Source organism: Gracilinanus agilis, chromosome 2 (genome assembly GCF_016433145.1).
Source record: "Gracilinanus agilis isolate LMUSP501 chromosome 2, AgileGrace, whole genome shotgun sequence".
NCBI lineage: Eukaryota > Metazoa > Chordata > Mammalia > Didelphimorphia > Didelphidae > Gracilinanus > Gracilinanus agilis.
The window spans coordinates 149056476-149078030 of NC_058131.1; the positions used below are offsets into that span (position 1 = coordinate 149056476).

Sequence of the window (21555 nt, forward strand, 5' to 3'; positions counted from 1 at the left end):
GGCAAATAGCTCTCCTGCAAAATACACCAATCAGCAATGAGAGTACCTCTGAATCTCTACAACTTTATTCATTGCTACATTTCTATCATTCTGATGGATTAGCAGTACCACAAATTTTCATCTCTGCTTTTTAGTGAAGTTGGACATCTTCCCAAGTAGTTATTAAAAATTTTTGTTTCCTCTTAACTCTCTGTTCATATCCTCTCACCATTTAACTAGGGGCAGTCTCTTGGCTTCTGAGTTCTATCCTTGAGCTGAACCTGACAATTTTAAAAATTAAATTAACCTCAGAAATAAGGCCTGATGATATAAGTAAAAGGGCATTAGATTTGAAGCAAATCTTATTATTGCAATTAAAATTATTTTGAGAGTCTGACTTTTTGGTGAAAATATCATTTATTGATTAATCTGGCATTATTACCAATAAAGTGATAGGTCAGAGGTCCAGGGAATGATCCAAGACCCTGAATGCCCCTTATGCAGATCTATAGTTTTAGGAGTTCATTATTCAGTCCCTCCCTATAACTTGGAACCATCTCATAGATAAATAGCTAATTAAGAGGTGGTGTATCACAATCTCACCTTTCCTCACAAAGGCCAAGTAGGCAGGAAGAGAAAAACCTCAAGTCATTAGCCAGACTTGGTTAAAAGGGAGACATTCCTGGGATTCCTAAAAACAAAGAAAATGTAAAAATCTGTAGACTGCAGGGTACCTATGATTCACAAATGGCATATCCATTCTCTCTAATACACAGGAATTAACTGGGACCTTTCTAATGCAGGGGCCCAGATGTAGGAATTAACATAGTCTGTGAAAAGCAAATTCTCACATTAGGAGTCTCAGTTGCATGACCTTGGGGGTACATAATTTCTCTGGGCCTAGTTAGGTCAGGGGTTCTTACTCTGGGGTTTACACACTTGTTTTTTAGCATTTTGATAGCTGTTTCAATATAGGGACTCACTGGAGTTTACTGAATTGGGGGAGTGGTAACATGATCAAATCTGTGCTGCGGAGAAATCACTTCAGTGACCAAACAGGGACCAGACTGAGGAGGAGAAATGCAAGGCAGACCTAGCAGCAGGCTATTGGAATAATCCAGGTGCAAGGCGATGAGGGTCTGAGCCAAAGGAGAAGAAAGGACAAAGGTGAAAGATAGATAGGCCTTGGCGCCAGCTAGGATATGGGGGGGATGAGAGACTGAGGAGTTGAGGATGGCTCCTGGGTTGGCAAGCCTGGGGTCCAGATGGCATTTGCATTGTGCCCCTTAACCCAGGCAAACTGTAAACAGGGAAATTCTCTTGCTGTTTTCTGTCCTTGTGACTCCTAGCCCAAGTACATCTGATAGCCTCTAGAAGACCCTGAGATTATCATCATCTTTGAACAGTCCTTTAGTTTGAGAGGGGATATAGAGCTGCACCTCCAGGCTACACCTTGATACCATCAAGCTGTATCTCAGGCATCCATTTGTTCCCTAAACCATGAGAGTCTTCAGGCAGACCCCCATCAGATGACCAAACACCCCACCAAATGCCTGAGCATTTACCACTCTAGAGACATGTCTACACCATGACCCAACATCACGTCCTCACTGTTGTAAAGAGTATAAAAACCCCAGGACTGAAGCATTCTGGGAGCAACCCCCCAGGGTTGTTCCACACATGCTGTCTTGCTGGCCAATAATTCTACATTACTAATAAATTTCTCTTTTTACTTTTAAGCTAAGTTCAGTCTTGCATTCTTACAAAAGATATCCTTCCCGAACCCAGGGGTTCACCATTACACCCCACAACATTTGGTGGTGTCCTCTGTAGGACCTGGGAAGGTAAGACATGGGAAGCATTTGGGAGAAGATGATGAGTTTTATGTTGGACATGTTGAGTTTAAGATGTGTACTAGACATCCAGCTGGAGGTGCTTGAAAGGCAGTTGGAGATGTGAAACTGGCAGATCCACAGAAAAATGGGGGTGGGATAGTTAGATTTAAAAATTAGTCAAATCTATGGGAGCTGATATGATCACCAATTGAAGGGTAGCAAAGAGGGAGAAGACAAAACCTGAAAGTGGCATGGAAAAATGTACCCCCAAAATTATAGAAGTGTTTCAGGCAAACTGTAAGCAGGGAAATTCCTTGGCTCCCTTCTATCCTTGTGATTCCTAACCTAAAACTTCTGAGGATTATCCTCCTTGGATCATCCTTTAGATTTGAGATGGACAGAGAGATACACCTCCTTGATACCATCAATTTGTATCTCAGACATCCATCTGCCCTCTAAACTATGAGGGTCACCCCCTATGTCTTCAGGCAAACCACTTCCACTCCCCACCCCACCCAGTGCTGTTGTAAAGAGTATAAAGACCTTAGACTTGGTGCACTGGGGAAAGAAGCTTTCCATCTATGCTGTCCCCACTAGGAGACAATTTTCCTCCTAGGCTGTCCTCCTGGCCAAATTCAACATTACCTTCTAAATTAATAAATTTCTCTTTTCATTTTTAAGCTGTTTCGGAGTCTTGCATTCTTGCAAAAGGCGCCCTTCCTGAACCCCAGGGGTTCACCTCAAATCCCCCAACAACAAAAGGAACACCTATGATTACAGCATGATCTATAAGATCGAGCAAAAAAGAAAAAGAAAGAGCAGGCAAATGGGTAGGAAGAGAACAAGGAGAAAGTGGTGTCCCAAAATCCTAGAGAAAAGAGAAGTATTAAGGAGGACAGAGGGACCAAAAAGCTGCAGAGAAAGGTCAAGGACAGTGAGAATGGAGGAAGGGCCATCAGAGGATGACTGAAAACTAGAGCAGTTCTGGGAATGAAGTTGGAAGCCAGATTTAAGGAGTTAAGAAGAGAGAGAGGTACCTATTATAGTCATTTCAAGGAATTTAGCTGCAAAGGGTAGGAGAGATATAGGAAAATACTTAGTGGAGATAAAAGGATCAAGTCAGGGCTTTTTTTTTCTTTTTCAGGATGAGGGAAATATAGGCATGTGTTAGGGGGGAAATGAGCCAGCAGAAAGGGAAAGAATGAAAATAAGTGATAGAGAGGGGATGACAGGGGAGCATTCTATTAGAGGAGACAGGACAGAATGGAATCACTTGAACATGTAGAAGATAGCCTTGGGAAGGAGTGAGGCCACTTCATTAAATTTTCTAGGAAATAGAGGCAGAAAGCAAATGAGTGATAGGAGATGAGGAAGAAAAGAAGAAAAGGAAGCTCATGGGGAATGGCCTCAATTTTTTCTGTAAATAAGAGGCAAGATCCATAGCTGAGAGGCTGGAGAGAGGAGGAATCCTGAGAGAGGTTTGAGGAGGGATAAAAAAGGTTCAAAGAGCTACTGTGGAGAGTAGGAGAGTGAGCTGACAAGGGAGAAAAAGTAGGATTGCCTAGCAGTAGTGAGGGCCCAGTTGAAGCTCTGTAGTATAATTTTTAGTAGATCCAGGCACAATAATTATGTGATTTTCTTCAACTTTATTCAATAGCACGTGTGTAGGAGCAAAGACAGCAAATGGCAGGAATGCTCCAAGGAAAGGGAGCCAAGGATTTGAGAGAAAAAATTTGAACTGGTTAAATCTCTTAAGAGACACCACCCCTCCCCCATTTACCCCTTCCCCCCACCCCCTTTCCTTTAATTCTTAGCTTCAATATCACCTTCTCCCTGAGTGTTTTCCTGATCCTCCAGGTACTGGTATCTGTCACCAAAAAGAATTACCTTGTGTTTATCCTGTATGTACTAAAATGTTGACAGGTTATTTCCCCCAATAGAATGAAAGCTTCTTGAGGGTAGGGACTGCTTGATTTTTGTATGTAAGCTTGCCAGAGAACAAAAAGCAGGCCAATCTAGTGGAAAGGATCATATGACTCAATCAACAAATATTTATTAAGTACCTTCCAAATGCTAGACACTATTGGGTGCTAGGCATTAGCAAGATAAAACTCAGAACAGTTCCTAACTCAATGAGCTAACAGTCTGTTGAATGGAAAACATGTACCATAAGCTCACTGAAATAGATATAAATTAAATACAAAATCATTTAGGGCAAGAGGTCAGCAAAGGTTCCAGGTAGAAAGAGATGCTAAGCTAAGCTCTGAAGAGAGCTAGCTAAGAATTCTAAGAGATGGGACTATATTCCAGGCATGGGGCATGGAGATGAGAGAGGGTCTGTTGAACATGAAGAATGGCAAGCCATCAAGTTGGCTAAAAAGATGGATTGGAACCAGGCAGTAAAGGCCTTTAAATGTCAAACCAAATATAGATATTCCTTCTGCATTATGGGGCATAGGGGCACAATGCCCCCATGATTTGAAAAATCCATGTAAAATTTTTGGCCCTCCCTTCATACCAGAAAGGAAGTCTGAATTTTTTCTTTTATGGGATGTTTACAAGTACCTTACTATAAAATTTGGGTTAAATAATTTGGTCATAGGCTATTTTATGCATTTCTCAGTTTCTAAACTTTTTCTGTGTCATCTGCTGGCCTTTGTGTGTCACCTGCAGCTTTCCTAAAACTCTCCCCAAATTAAAGTTCTTATGCCAACCTGCAATATACTGAAATTGCAATGTGGAAAGTATACTTGTAGTTTATAACTTAATTTAAGGAAAACAGGGAGTCACAGAAGATTCTTGAATGAGGGAGGGACATGCTCAGACCTGTGGCTTTGAGAAGATTATTTTGGCAGTTGTGTGAAAGATAGATTGAAGTAAAGAGAAAAAGAAGCAAGTGAACAATTAGGAGAGTCTTATATAGTCTAGGAAAGAGGTGATAAAGGTGTCTCTCTGTCTCAGCTTAATTTGTTCATCTCTAAAATGAAGGACTTGGATTTGATGACTTTTCACATCTTTAAATCTTTAAAGTGGCATTTAATTCCAAGGAACTATTAGGATTATACAGACAAATGAATGCTCCATATGGGAATTGCTCCTTCTGCAGACACTGGGGGCCTGTGGGAGATTTGCCAGCTCTGTCCAACAGAGAAAGGTACAGGGAAAGAAGGGTGAGGGTCAAAGACAGATATTCTAACACAAACTACACAGCTAACTCAAGAATTTCTGGCACCATCACCAAGTAACTAAAACCTCTATATCAAGGGGGAAAGAACACAGAATTTAACAGATAAACCTCTTACAACTGATTTTTAAAAGAGATTTCAGCCTTGAGGAGAACTTAAACTTGTTTATTTTACAATCCAAGTACAAAAAGTGCTTCTCATGTTTTGAGGGCCTTGCCAATGAGCTGCAAATGGGCAGACCTGAACATAACCTGGACAAGACAAATTGGCTTGGAAGAGGAACAAGAGTTTCCCCAAAGGGAATCTAGAAATTTCAATGAGGCAAGAACTTTCCATATATGAAAAGTTAGGCAAGAAAAATAAAATAATAATAGCACCAACCCTCACACTGATATATAGGGTTAAGAAATGAATTTTGATATGTGAGATATAATAGAATATTACAACGCAGTAGGAAAAGACAAATATTAGGAATACAGAGAAATATGGGAGGACCTTTATAAACTAAAACAGAGTAAAGGTTGGAGAGCCATGGGGCAGTATGAGAAATATCCTCAGGAGCTCTGGTAGACTGAGATGATCTTTTCTTAAGAAGTCTGTGCAGTTTGAGATATTCTTGCTAGATATCTCAGTAGACAAGACGGGGAAGTGTCCTGCAGAGTAAGAAATCCCGAGTTCAAATCTTGGCTTCCCATTCAGTGCTCTTTTTTCCCTCTAGCACATTCCCTGACAAAGAAGGGATATGTTCAAAGAGCAATGGAAGCAGAGTGTGGTAGCTTGAACAATTCTCTAATATTTAGGGTGACTAAACTGTTGATCCTTTAAGACCTGGATGCTTCTGCTTCTTCCTCATTTTACTGCTCTCTGGTCATTCATAGTTCATCAGCAATTCCTACACATTGTTGTAAGGTACAATTCAAGAAAGAGAAACAAAGTTATTCTTTTCAAAAATCTACTCTGATAAAGTTCTCAGTCATAAAATCATTGGTTTTAAAACTATCTGAGATCTTAGAATTCATCTAACCCTGAGATTCTTAAAGCTTTTTTGGGTCATGGATGCCTTTGGACAGTCTGGTAAAGCCTACAGACCTTATCTCAGAATCATTAAATTAAGATTAAATTAAAAATTAAATCCATAAAATACAAAGGAATACAAAGAAAACCAAATATTGAAACACCATGATCACTATTTTTAAAAAAAGGTTCTCTGATTAGTCCTACTTCCTTATTTTACAAAATTTTATATCTATATATTTATGAGTAATTGGTTGAAATAAACATTTATGATTGGTTCTTAAATAGCTAAATTCCAGCTGACTTCAATTGATATGAGTAATCAAGAAGTACTAATACTTGCTACAAAGGATATCGGAGACATTAATAATACCTACCTCTCAGGGATTTTTTGAGAATCAAATGAGAATAACTGTAAAGCACTCAGCACAGTGGTTCTGGTGTATAGATAATAATATATAAATGTTAACCATTATTAATCTCTTATATTGGGATAAAAACAATTAAGTTAAATCTTTGCTATGACTCACTTGCTGTGACACTGGGCAAGCTAGTATACTGTCTTTGGGCCTAAATTTCCTCATCTGTAAAATGAAGATATTAGACTGGATTCAAGACAGAATGTGCTTGGGACAAAAGGAAGAAAAGGTACCCTCAAATTAGGACATTTGTATGAACTGGGTGAAAGAAGCTCACTTGAGGATCATCTGGCCACTTCTAACACATTCCAACAAGAATTTATTAAGTTCCTGTTTTGTATAACTCACTGCACCAGAGGAGAGGGATACAAAGACAAAATTAAATAATACTTCCTCTCCTCAATGAGTTTACCTTCTACTGGGCAGATACAACACATAGTCAGAAAAGCATATAATTAAAAACCTGAGCCTCAACAATTGGGAGATCAGCATAGATTTTCTGGAGGATGGAGCATTGAAGGAAGAGAAATTCTAAGAAGAGTTGAGAAAAGTACATTCTGGGTATAGAGGGGAAAGGTCTGTGAAGAAAAATGAAGGCAAGAGAGAGAAGGTCAAAGTTGGAGAACAGTATTTCTTCACCTTCATCTTCATCTAGGTCAGTTTTGCTGCAAAATAGAATGCCTGAAGGGAGGTCATGGGAAATAAGCCACTGAAGGTCCTCCAGCAAAGAGGAACATGACCAAACTTGTGTTTAGGAAGATTATCTGGCAGCTGTGTGGAATCAGAGATTAGAGAAGCAGACCCGAATGAAGAGGATAGTGCAAAAGCTACTGTAGAAGTAACAGGGGGACTGAATGAGGGTGGTGGCCTTCCAAATTGCCTGCCCTTTGATCCAGCCATACCATTGCTGGGTTTGTACCCCAAAGAGATCATAGTTAAAAAGACTTGTACGAAAATATTTATAGCTGCACTTTTTGTGATAGCAAAAAACTGGAAAATGAGGGTATGCCTGTCAATTGGGGAATGGCTGAACAAATTGTAGTATCTGTTGGTGATGGAATACTATTGTGCTCAAAGGAATAATAAACTGGAGGAATTCCATGTGAACTGGAATGACCTCCAGGAATTGATGCCGAGTGAAAGGAGCAGAGCCAGAAGAACATTGTACACAGAGACTGATACACTGTGGTAAAATCAAATGTAATGGACTTCTGTACTAGCAACAATGCAATGACCCAGGACAATTCTGAGGGACTTATGGAAAAGAACACTACCCACATTCAGAGGAAGAACTACAGGAGAGGAAACACAGAAGAAAAACAATCGCTTGAACACATGGGTTGATGCGGACATGATTGGGGATATAGACTTGAAACTACCACACCAATGCAACTATCAACATTTTGGAAATAAGTCTTGATAGATGACACATCTGGAAATGCACATCGGCTATGGGGGAGGGGGGATTTTGAGGGGGCGAAGGGGCAAGTAAGAATATGAATCATGGAACCATGGAAAATTTTTCTAAAAAAATAAAAAAATTTAAAGTAAAAATAATAAAATAAAAAGAAAGGGACAGAGAGGAGGGATGTGGTGGGCCATTGACAAGACTTAGCAATTGACCAGCAGGTATGACCAAGGAGGGAGAAGAAGGACAGGTGTTTATGCTGAGACTGTAAAGCTGGAAGGACCATGGTCTCAATAGAATAGGGAAGTCTGGAGAAAGATGGCTGTAGAGAAAAGAAAGAAGTTCTGTTTCAGATATGTTAAGTTTGAGATGCACATGGGACATTCAATGTTAATATCCAATAGGCAATTAATTGGTGATGTGGTCCTGGAGTTCATGGCTAGATATATTGATCTGGAAATCATCTGCATAAAGTCAAGAAGTAAGGTCAAGAAAACTGATGAAATCAAGATAGAAAACATAGAGCTGCCTTGTGGCATGTTTCTGCATAAGAAAGAAGTCAAGGAGACTAAGAAAAATCAGTCAGACAGGAAGAGAAGCAGAAAAGCTTTGTGTCTCAAAATGCAAGGGTAGAGAAAATTTTTACCTTCAGGGAGAAGTTGGGCTAACATTGTCAAAAGCTGCAGAAAGAACAAGAAAATGCTGATTTAGCAATCAAGCATCATTGGGGGGGGCAGCTTCAGTTGAGTGGAGGGGCTGAAAACCAGACTGCAAGGGGTTCAGGACAAATGGATGAAAAAGATGGCTTTTTTTGAGAGTTTGTAAAAGGGAGATTTAAGAGATAAGCTTATTTTTATTATTAAGAACCAATGTTCTTGTGGGTCATGAGAATTTAGAGAATGAGGAGGCTTGACCACAAACTCTTCACCATCACCCACATGCCTCCACTCTCCCTCTTTGCAATAAGGCAATGTAATGCATCTGCTGAACTGGAGAGTCAGTGGGAGGCCAGGGCACAGGAGGCAAAGGGTCAGGACACTCTAGGGATGCTTTGGAAGGAGATGGAATATTGTGGCAGAGGCCCATATAATATACTCTTTTTCAGCTCATCCCTTGGGTAATGGAAGGGATAACACTGATTTAGGATGGATTCAAACCTAGCCCATACTTCTCAGGCCTCTCTTCCAACACCCAGGACCAGTATACTGGGGCCAAGTCTATAACTAGTGACCTTGAAAAAACTCTTTCTTAGAGGTAAGGCAACACTATGATCTCACTAACTTACCAGCTTTTCCTCTACAGCACACGATTGGATGGGAGAAACCCTGAATACTGGAGCCTCAATGGATACTGGAAGAGGAGTACCTGGCTCTGATTTCCCCACACTCTGAAGGGTACAAAAAGTAAACCCATATACAGGAGGAGGCTGGATGCTGGCAGTCTTCTCCTCTCAAACAACCACATCATCCCCTCCCCTATTCCAACAGAGCCAAATTGGGGCCCTTCCCCCCTACATTTTCCTCATTACAACTTTGGATGAAAACACAGGATTCACAGGTTTAGAAGAAGAAGGCACCTCAGAGGTCATTTAATCTTTTTTTATTTAAAATTTTTCTTTTTTACTTTACAGATTACCCTTACTTTACAGATACTGGGACATCCAAGATCTCTTCTATCTCTATGCTCCTATTTCAGTGTAACAAAGAAAGGCTAAACCAGAAAAGGGAAAAGATTTGTTCCTCAGCAGAACAAGTATCTATAAAGCAGTAATATAGAGACATGGTTATAAAGACTTCTTTTTGACTAAGACTCAAGAAGTGCCTATTTCAGGAAGTAGCCTGCTGACCCAAGAGCACAAACAGCAGCCAACAGACATAAATCTAGGACAAAGGGAAACTGGTTTCTGATAGGAACTCAAATTCCAATACTGTAAATATCTATCTACCAGGTTTTCACTGACTGACTAGCCATTTTGATAGTGGATAGGGTATAGAAGGGGAATTTGCTGTTTTTAAAGTAATATAGTAGTCGTGGCCTTTTTACAAAGCTAAATAATCTACTTATTAAATACGTAATCTACTTATTAAATATGTATTTTCTCATCTTTTTTTTTCAAACTCTTACTTTCTGTCTTAGTGACAACTCTTAAGCTAGGGTTAGATGATTTGCCTTGAGTCAGAGCAAAGAAATGTCCAAATCTACATTTGAACCCAGATCCCTCCTGACTCCACTCTATCCACAGTGCCACCTAGTTGCCCTGCTCATTCTCTTTTAAAGCAAGTTACACCAGGATTCCCTTCAGTCCCTCAAGTATCTAGGATTTCATCCATATAGGTACTTCCCTCACCCTAACAAATCATAACCCCTCCACACCGTAAAAGAACATTTCACAAGAGGTTGTGACCAAATAATTAAATCACCGGCTGGGCCACCCTCTCTCTAGTGATGTGCTTCTCTGAGTCTAGCTAGGTTGGTCCTCCGAACAACACAAAGTGTCACTGGCCTCATATCTGAAGTCTTTCTGATCAAGTAGGCCCTGCCAGGGCTTATGCTCTCTGAGAGAATCCAGAAACTCTTCCCCTCCATGTGACAGAGAGGCACTAGAGTGTGACTTTATTGGACAACATCTGTACTGTCTTTTTGCTGCCTTTAGGCATTTAACTTCAAAAATATTTATGCATTTCTAGTACTTAGTACAATACTCTCAGCAGATAATGGTCTAATAAATCAACACAAGAATTCATAGGTGATTTAATTAGATTTTGGTACCAATAAGTGCCAAATGAGAGTCAACAGAAGTGACTCCTTTGAAAGGTCTGGCCTTCAAAAACCAGCTCTTTAACAACCATCTAATTTATACCATGAATTACATACATATTCAGCCATACTGATACATATTTCATCACCAACATGCCATAGGTAAAAATATCAAGTGATTTTAAGACAGAATGGATAACTAGGATTAATTCCTACCCAGCAATTTTCCCCGATTAGACATTGGTTTGTAATTAAATCAGCAAGTCAAAAAATTGATTAAACATTACTCCTAGCTAGCAAATCAAATAAAGATCCAAAGCAAAATATTGTAGCCATCTATGTCATATGGCAACTACCTATAATTTTTCCACTTATAGGCAGAAATATGACTGACAAACAAAAGAATATTAGAAAACACACCTCAGGATAAGGCCTTTTTGTACGTAGCAAGATTGTGGTATAAAGGGCCTTGAGGCACCAAAAACAAGTGCCATTTATCAGAGAAGTGGCTAGGTCTCCAGAAAAGACAGCTAGCACTAGAAATTAGGGGAATGGGAACTGAACAGGGCAGAAGCAAGACCAGCTTTTACGTAAAAGAAAGAGAGAAGTGATAAAGTTGTAGGTTCAGAACACAACCTTTGGCCCAAAAATGAAATAGATGTGAATACACATTTGTATTATATGTATGCATGTGTGTAAGGGCCCAGTGAAAACGATGCTGGACCTGGAATCAAGATGATGAGAGTTCAAATCCCACTCACACACTTACTACTAAAGAAGTGACCCTGACCAAATTATCACCTCTGTTTGCCACAGTTTCCCTATACATAAAATGGGGATAATAATAGTGATTATCATGTGGATAAAAATACAATAATATTTGCAAATGCAAATCCTAAAGCATTAAATACTAGCTTTAAAAAAAGTGAATTAGTACTATGTTCTTATTGATTGGGAAGCACTACAGTACAGTGAAAGGTGTGAGATTTGCAATCAAAAGGCCTTGGTTCAAATCCCAACTCTAATTTCTGGGAAACCATAGCTAAGTTGCTTAAAATCTCTGGGCCTTGGTTTCCTTTAAGGGCCCTTCTAACTCTAAATCTACGATCCTTTATCTCACATCTGTCCTATTCTATTCACTTCCACTGCCATCATCCCATTTCAGGTTCTCGCCACAACTACAGCCATTATCCCTTAACTAGTTTCCCTATTTCCAATCATTTACTCGTAACATTCCAAATGTACATTTCTGATATCACTTCCCTGCTAATGTATGTAACAAGTGATCTAGACCCTCCACTCTCCACACTAAACTATCATCCCATTTGTCTGTTGTCCATAATTTTTACACTCTACACATAACCAAATCAGAAATATTGCTTGCCATTCCCTGGTGGCCCAAGCTTCCCTCTCCATGATTCAGCTCACATTATTCATTCTTGTAACACATCCATCCCACATTTTACTTTCTGAAATCCTACTCATCCTTGGAGAGCATTATCCATGAAGAGTTCCCCAAAAAGATTCTGCTTGCACGATGCTTTGATCCATAGTCATGAGACCATTTTAATTGTCTTTCTTATATTTGTGTTCTAAAATTTAAATATCATTTATTTACCAATATTATCTTATCCTAGTAGATTATAAGCTTCTTGAAGTCAAGGAAGAAGTTTTATTTTCATTTAGATATAGATTGAAAAATATATTTATTTCTATATTTGTATAGGTCAGTGATGTCAAAATCAAATAGAAACAAGGGCCACTAATCCACATATAACCTTGAGGCTGCTTACTAACTTAGTTTAAAATGTAATATTATCTATGTTTTATTGTATTTTGAATCATTTTGCTAAATATTTCCCAATCACATTTTCATTTGGGTCAGGCTGCATTCAAGAGTGTTGTGGGCTACATGTTTCATAGGTGATCAATAAGTATTTTATTTTAGATTTTGGAAATGTATGGAGGGAAAGAGTAGTTCGATATAAAAAGTACTGGATTTGGAGTCAAAAGACCTGGGTTCTAATCCCAAGATTGATTCTTTTGTTTCCTGAGTAACCTATGGTAAAACACTTTACCCTTCTAAGACAGTTTCCTTATTTGTACAATGAAAGAATTGGTCCAGATAACTCTTTAGATTTCTTCCAGATCTAAGTCTATGAACTTACACAATTTGATCGCCTAAAATGGAAAAATTCAGGGAAAAAAAACCCAATACTTGTTGTTTTCCCTGAAAAAGTAGAAAAAATTTAAACTATCATTATTTTTTTTTAGGATGAATGAAATTATAATGTGCCCATTAATCATTGCTCTTTGGCCTTTACATCATAAAAATTATCTTTAAAAACTTAGCATTGGGAATATTTTTTAATGTAAAACTATACTGATCATATTGCCCTGGCTTGCCTAAATGAAGTCCAAAGGTTTTGGAGTTAAAGGGAAGATGGCCTCTAGTTCTTCCTGACTGCATGACCTAAATAAATAAGCAGAAAGCAGGCATGCTTTTTTATTAAGGAGAAATATTTCATATTTGAACGAAATTCAGAACATTAAATAATGAATTGCCATTTCCTTTTCCTGCTCATTTGACAGATGAGGAAACTAAGACAAAGAAAGTTAAGTGACCTGCTCAGGGTAACACAGCTCGTGTCCGAGGCTGGATTTGAACTCAGAAAGATGAATTTTTCTGACTATAGTCCTGACATTCTATCCACTGGGCCACCTTGATGCTAAATCTATAAAGAACACACACATTCCTCATGTACTTGGTGGCTCTGTAACCTTGGTGGAATCAGTTAACCCCTCCAAGTCTGTAAAGACTCTCAAAAATCTACCTACTAAGTTATAGATTGGTTTATGGAGAGAGTCCCCATATCTATGAAATCATAAATCCTTGATTTACCAAATTAACAGAAAACACTTTCCCCTTGTGGCTTCAAAATGTCTAGAAATTTTTTTATTTCTAGAGGCCCAAAGTGCCCCAGCTTTGTATATGCTAAAGAATTGGAGATCTTTTAATAGGTAAGGTAAATCCACCCACCTGGCCTTTCTCTCAGCACCCCTTCCCTTTCTCCACCCTCAGTTCTGAATTCTTCTCACAGGGGTTCGCAGATTATATCATCATTCCTATACAACTGCACACCCACTCTACCTCTTCAATTATCATCACCCTAGCTATTATTTCCACTGGAGACCATTTCATCTTTGTTCTCAGCTTCCTAACATCCTAACCCTCCATATTTCTAAGCATCAGAAAAAACCCAGAATGTTAACTCTCATTCTTTTTATTCTTACACTGTGCCAATAACAAGAAGCTAGAAAGAAAACAGTTATAGAATCTAAGCTTTTCTCCAGTTTTATCTGCATTTCCATTAGTCCCTTGTTTTTAATGCCTATCCCTGGATGATAGAATTTCATGGTGCCTTAGCCCTGGTTATATCTGCAATTTCATTAGCTATAGCTTTTCATAAGCATTCTACATAGCACTAATACTTCTTAGAAGTCACTTCATCTATTCTGTAATTCATACTCTTAAATTTTAATTTTCATATAAGTCATATCCTAAAACTGCATTGGTAAGCTTACCACAATTAAAAGGCAAACATTTCTCTCCAAAAAAATTAAAAGGGTTTTTTTACAGGCTTAAAAAACAAAAGATGAATATTTGAAATTTTTTATATTAAGGAAACTTATCTTGCTGCTTTCAAAATAAAAATTAATAGTTCCTTAATTTAAAATTTCCACGGAAAAAAGATAGTTAATGTTAAACCATGTTTTAAATGTAAATACAAAAATATACATCAATATTTTCAGCTGAATACAAATAAATTTTTTAGTAACGTTCTGTTTAAATATAAATGGTTATTGTCTGAAGCATTTATTGATGTGAATGTCTAAAATAAAAGACAAAAAAATTCAGTGGCTGATTTTTTTAATGATTACTTTCCCTCCCATCCTCCACCCAAAAAGCTATTCAACAGGACAAAAGAGGCAGCTTGGCATGCTGGATACAGTGCCAGCCTTGAAGTCTGGAAGGCCTGGACTCTGACACTAGTTTTGGAGCCATGGCTTTATCCACTTAGTCTGAGCCTCAGTTTCCTCATTGATAAAATGAGAAAACTGTAGTGGTTACTTCAAGGCTTTTATGAGACTCAAAAGAAATGAATCAAGTCCTTTGTAACCTCCAGATGCTATATAAATGCCAATTATAATTAAAACAAAAAACATCCTAATAAGCAGGTAAAAATTATTACTTACCAAAATTCAAGAAAATCAGCTTAGCCTGTATCCCAGGACAGAGTTTTACAAGGAAGGGAATGGCAGCGTACAAGGCCAGTGACCATAGAAATAACTTCCGCAAGCGAAACCACAATCCCTTTCTTCTGGAAGAGAAAAGTAATTAAAATGATCAGATTGCAGCAAGTGCCATTTAATAGCTATAGTCGCTGGTGATGGGGGTATCCTCAAAAATTACAACAAATCCAAGCATGTCTTTCCTCCCTCAGGAATCATGCCAGTAAAGATGCCAGACTTTTTTCAGACAAATTTCCATAGGTTGATTGTGACCAATTTTTGTCTTGAAGTTTTAGAATAGCCATCAATGATTTACAGTGACTGATAACCAAAGAACTACAGTGACCTCTCACTTATCAAGGCTGCCGAGTAAAAAAAAAAAAAAAAAGATATTAATTTAGCTGTTGGTTTCAACTTCGTCTCAGAGAACAGTAATGCTTTTAAACCCTGTAAATTACTGGTCTGGCTTATTTGGCAAACTATAAAGTCCAAGAGGCTCCTCGTTAGCATTTGTGAGCAGTTCCTCATTAGCATGTGAAAAAAAATCCCAAGTAATAATAGGACTTGTTAAAAACCCTCTGGATTGGATACAAAGTGGGTGAGGGGGAGCAAAAAATTCTACAAGAACCAACCAACTCAAATTTTCCCATTATAGACAGTGTCCCACACCTAGGTGGACCTGGTCACTTCTTGTCTGATCAATCAATAAACATTTATTAAGCACCTACTAAGTGCCAGCTACTGTGCTGAGTGCTGGTCATACCAACTTAATCTATCCATATAGTAGAGCAGTAATCTATCTATACAGAGGCACTACACATGACTAATTTAGTAATTAATTATTATTTAGTTTTATAAATAATTAGTTTCCTTCACCAACTTTCCTGAAGTCCCCACAGATGTCTTTTAATTGCAGTCCTTCCATCCATAGCAAAATCACAACACTAGCAAGGGTCTGGGAATATATATTCAAAGCCATAAATAAACAAGCATACCTAATACAGTAGAACAAAATTCTTCTACACATATGTATCAGTATTTTTCGAATGTATGCAGATGTTACTGTGACTAATATACAAAATCATTTAAAAGTTGTCTTGAATTCATAGTAGCATTTTATCATTATCCTGTTGGCATCTGCTGGGAAATACAAAAACTATCATCATGTAGCAGAGGGACTGAAGTTTTAAAAAAATAATAATTGTTTCTAAATGGGGTCCAAATCTCAAAAAGAACAGGTTAATCTTCTTCAAACAAATTTCACCATTTTACTGTCTTGCTCCAAAAGCTGTGACTTTCTCCACAAGAAACAAAGTCCATTAATAACTACATTTCTTGTTACTTCCTTCTCCTTTTGTTCTGTTGGCTCTAGTCTCACAAATATGTTGTGTATTCTTTGAATGGCTTATTTGTTCTCATCTCTCTATTATCTCCACCTGGAATGTTCTCTCCCTTTTTTTCTTATCATCAGGATTCACCATTGTGATGTGCACTATGAAGTCCAAAGCACTCTAGACCTATGCAGTCACAACATCCTAGCAAGTATATTTGAGCTACTTAAACACATAGTTAGGCTTAAAGAAAAATGACACCCAGGTCAAGTCACCTGCCAAGACAGCTGGCATAGACAGAAAGGGAAAACTACTGGGGCCCCAGTGTCTAAACTAAGCCATGTAGGGAGTCTGGTGGGTGAATGGCCAATGGAGTGACTAGCTGGGAGGCCAAGAAAGAGAAGGTATAAAAGCTGAAACCAAAGCTACAAGAATACAAAGCTACTAAATGACCTGCAAGTGGGTACACAGGATCCTAGGCAGCAGAGGAGATGGATCATGGAGAAATGGATCTTCACATAATTTTCCCATGATATGCCACTCCTCCTAACATGGACTTTTTTGTCTTGGAGACTGGACAGTGAAACAGATGGGAGAATTATCCCAAACCCATCTTCTGCTTGACATTTAGCTTCCATAGCTAAATGGAGCACAGACCTTAGACTGATTCTTTTTTTTTTTTTTTGGTCTCTTTCATAATAAATTATAGCTTTACTTTTAAAAAAAAATAAGAAGGGGAATGGACTGGGACCCAGAGAATTTGAAATGGAAGTATAGATTCCATGGGATAACAAGTTGCTCTGGGGCCTAGGGTATCATTAGCATATTTTTTAATCCAAGGTAAAAATGTGGAAAGGTGCCTAGATGAAGGTGAAAGGGGGAGATCCCTCCTCCCTCCCTTAGGAGTTTCTTTTAGGGAGAAGTGAGAGAACCTTTGAGAACAGCACCAAAGTAAATAAACAAAGAAGCCCAATGAGAAGTGGTTACTGGGGAGAGTGATATATAGTGATCACCCTCAAGAGGGTGAAAAGAGTGGGCCTAGAGAAGTTTACACTATTATCTTCTTAGTTGTAGCTCCTCCTTTTTAGGCTTTAAAAGAAAATGTTTGCCAATATTTGCTCTTCCATCCTACTCATCCACTATGTCACACTATTAATTCTTCTCTCTAGGCAATCTCTTTCTCTTTGTATACACACACACACACACACACATCTATTACTGGTCCTCTACTAGTGTTTTTATGCTATTAAACAATTTAAGAGCAGTGATTCTATATGCTATATGTGATACTTACTGCTCAGAAAAATAGATGGATCCTGTGACTCAACCAAAAGACAACAAGGACATCATAGTAATGAACTGATCTAGAGTGATGTGAAATGGACTGAGGCCAGGGATTGTCCTCTAGTTAACAGGAGGGCCAGGGATAGGGGGTCTAGAAAACAGATAGTGAACTGACCCTAGTAAGACCAGAAACCAAAGAGTAGGCAAGGCTAGAGATCTGTTCCTTATAGATCAGGAAGCCCTGACCTATGATCTGGGCTAAGGAGATGGAAATCAAGCAGCATATTCACGTTATGTGTTTGAAGATATAGACATTTTTTGCCAGAAGGTCCAACATCTGATATATACATACAACAAGTGTTCAGCTGCTCAGTCACAAACTGGAGGGGACATGTGTGAGGAGCTTTCAATTCAAAGTAGCACTGAAACAGGACCCCTTCTAGCTTGATTAACTGAAATGGAATATCCATAGAAAGAGTGGGCTGTGAAATCCTGAGTACCCAAATCCCAGAATTTCTTAGAAAATATGCGAAGAAAGGTCTCATCCCTTTTCCCTATGGCAGCTCTTTAACTATCTGAAGAGAGCTCCTATATCCTATCCAAATCAAGTCTTCCCTAAACTAAACATATACTCAATTCTTTTGGCCAACTTTCATATAATGAGGATACCGCCCTTCATTCCACTTGTCCTCTCCCTCATCCAGAAACATGGTGCATCCAACTAAATGCACTACTCCTGACATGGACTGATCGAGGTAGAATACACCAGGAACAGTTGTTTGTTATTTTTTTCCTTCTTAAAATTCTGAATTCTAAATTCTCTTCTTCCCTCCAGGCTCTCCCCCACCTGCTGAGAAGGGCAAACACTGTAATACACCAGAGCCATCTTATTCCATATCTTGGACACTGTGTTTTTATTTTTGCAGCTTTAGATCACACTATCTGTTCTGGCAGCCAGGAGGCAATGCTCACATTGAGCAATAAAACTCCTAGGGCTTTTTCAAATAAACTGTAATCTAGCCATGCCTTCCCATTGTGTACTTGGGATTATAAATAAAAACAAAAAACAAAAAACTTCACAAATATAGCCCTTTAAATTATCTCCACTAAATTCCATCTTACTAGCTTCTAGTTGTTATTCTAAAGCCTTTCAAGAAAGTGTATCTACCCACCAAAATGTTAACTAGCCATTTGAGTTTTGGGCTATTTACAGATCTGATAGGCATACTAACTATACCTTCATCCAATTCACTGGCATAATCAATCCTAAACATTTATTTAGTGTCTATTATGAGCCTCACACCATGCTAACTTCTGCATATACAAAGAAAGGTAAAAGACAGTCCCTTCTTTCAAGGAGCTCACAGTCCAATGGAGGAAGGCAACACGTAAACAACTATATACAACTGAACTATATACAGGATAAACATAAATATTGAAAACAAATCCCAGACAGATCCCTGATCTCTCTACTAGAGATCCCACTACAAGCTGACATCATCATTAATGATAATTCCTTGACTCTAGTCATTCAGTTGGTTCTAAATTCACGAAGCGTATTATTATCTAGCCATGGGTTAGATATAGGGATAAACTCATTCCTGAGCTATTTTACTACCTAATTTTGTAGTGTAAACCAGGGGTACCAGAAAGGAGGGGCAGCTAGATAGCCCAATGGATAGTATGTCAGGCCTGTAGTCAAGAAGATTAATTTTTCTGAATTCAAATCTGGCCTTAGAAACTCTCTAGCAATGTGATCCTGGGCAAGTCATTTAACTTTGTTTATGATCTGTCAAATGAGCTAGAGAAGGAATAGCAAGCCACTCTAATATCTTTGCCAAGAAAACCCCAAATATATCACGCTAACTGGCCACAATTGAAAAAGGCTGAACAAAAAAAAATAAAATAAATAAAAACAGAAAGGAAGGATTGTTTAAAAAAAAAAAAACAACTTTTCCTCAAAGAGGTCATTGAAACGCCTTAAGAGATCTTCAAATTATTGCCCTGGGAAAGTTGCCAAAAGAAAAAGATTCTGGATTGAACCTTTAGAAGCAGTATGAAAATGGCTTAGCTACTACACTCCAGACTTGAGCTCCCATATCTTATGTGAAATAGGAGAGAATTTTTTCTCAAGCTCTTTTGAAACTTTAAAAATGTTGAATACCTAAAAACTATGATAGGTGCTATTGGGGATCATTGAGAGAAAAATGTCATTGTAACCAGAGTTGACTTTTTTACTTCATTAACTCCCAAATTCTGTCAATTCTTCTTTTGGAATGTCTTGCACATTAGCTACTTTCTTTCAATTCCCACTGCCACTACCTCAGTTCAAACTATGTTATTATCCTGCCCAGAATTCTTCAATAAAATCAAATATCTAGAGCCCTAGAGAAAGTCCTCAGAGGTCAGCTGGATCAATGTCCTTGTTTTTTTGGATAAAAAAACAGGCCCAACAAGACTTGATTTAACCAAAACAATAATAAGAGCTAATAGCTATGATAGTATAGTAAAAGCTATTATAGTTGTTATCTATTATTATTTTTCAAGGTCACATAGATGGTAAGTGCAATTACCTTCCTGATTCTGGGAGAATGCAAGCTTGAGACTGAGGAATAGCTCAACTTTTGTTCTTGTCCAAGTTACCTTATCAGTACTTGAATATGTTAGTCCTGCCTGTGATTTCAATAAAATAAGGAATCCCCAATGAGGAAATCCCTTCTACCAATACAGATAGGCTATTGCTTTTCAATAAATAATCTTATGAGAGCCAACACAAAGTTGGCTCTTAATAAATACCTGATGATTAATCTTAATTGATTCTTGAACATCAATATCAGATGGATCTTTTTAAAGCACAACTCTATTTAGGTCCCTCTGTGAATGAAAAATATCCAATGCCTGTAAGTTAGGTCCAAATACTTTGTCTGGCATTCAAGATCCTCCATAATCTGTCTCCAACAAAACATTCCCAAGTCCTAACCTAATGCCTGAGTTAAATAAGCCTTTCTAGTAGTAGTTAGAGTTAGCTCTTAACAAATAAATGCTTGTTGAATTAAACTAAATTGGTCAAAGAGACTGGGAATGTTTTGCCTGGAGAAGAGAAGAAAGGGAAGACATGATAGTCATTTTCAAACATTTAAAGGGTTGTTTTATGGAAGGAAAAAAGTAATCATTTAGTCCAAGAGGGTAGAAACTGAAAAGAAGCAAATGTAGGGTTAACATAAAGAAAAATTTGTTAAATAACAATTGGCACTTTACAAAAGTGGAATGGGATCCTTCAAGAAGATACAGCAAAATCCTCCTCGCTCAAGACCTTCTAAGCAAAGACTGCATGGCCACCTGCTGCTTATATTGTATTATTCAGGTAAAAGATGGACTAACTATCTCTGGAGCAGTCAGATGGAGCAGTGTATAGAGTACTGGGCCTAGAGTCAGAAAATAGTCACCTTGCTGGATTTAAATCAGGTTCAGGCATTACCAGCTGTGTGACCCTTGGCAAGTCACTTAACCCCGTTTGCTTTAGTTCCTCTTCTGTAAAATGAACTGGAGAAGGAAATGGAAAACCACTCCAGTACCTTTGCCAAGAAAACCTCAAGTGGGGTCACTAAGAGTTGGACATAACTGAAAATCACTGAACAACGGATTGCCATTAAGTTGCCTTGCAACCTAGTCTTTTCCAACTACTCACCTTTAACTACAGACATAATGATCTATACACAAAGACTCAAAGAATTTCGAAGTTGAAAGGGACCTCTATCCATTCAGTTTGTTCCAAACATAAAAGAAAAAATAACTTCTACAACCCAGTAAGAAATCAAGCAGCTTTTTTGCTGCAAGGCCTCCACTGACAGAGCCTACTACCTCCCAAGACAACTCATTCCACTTCTGGATACTTCTAATCTATTAGGGTATTTCTCCTGACCCCTAACTCAAATTTCACTCTAACTTCCACCCAATATTCCTAGTTCTGCCCTCAGGGTCCAGACAAGACAAGCCTAATCCTTTTTCCACACTAAAGATTCCTCCAAATACTTGCAGTTTGCTATGGTG

General features: G+C 38.3%; 1 protein-coding gene across 1 annotated transcript in view; it reads right to left on the minus strand.

The window, feature by feature from the left end:
• The window catches only part of ABHD12 (abhydrolase domain containing 12, lysophospholipase), a 151588-nt gene that overhangs the window by 76501 nt on the left and 53532 nt on the right, over positions 1-21555 (minus strand). The window contains exon 2 of the mRNA XM_044663443.1: positions 14855-14979. Within this exon, the coding sequence (XP_044519378.1) occupies positions 14855-14979 (125 nt within the window). The remainder of the gene's footprint in view (positions 1-14854; positions 14980-21555) is intronic.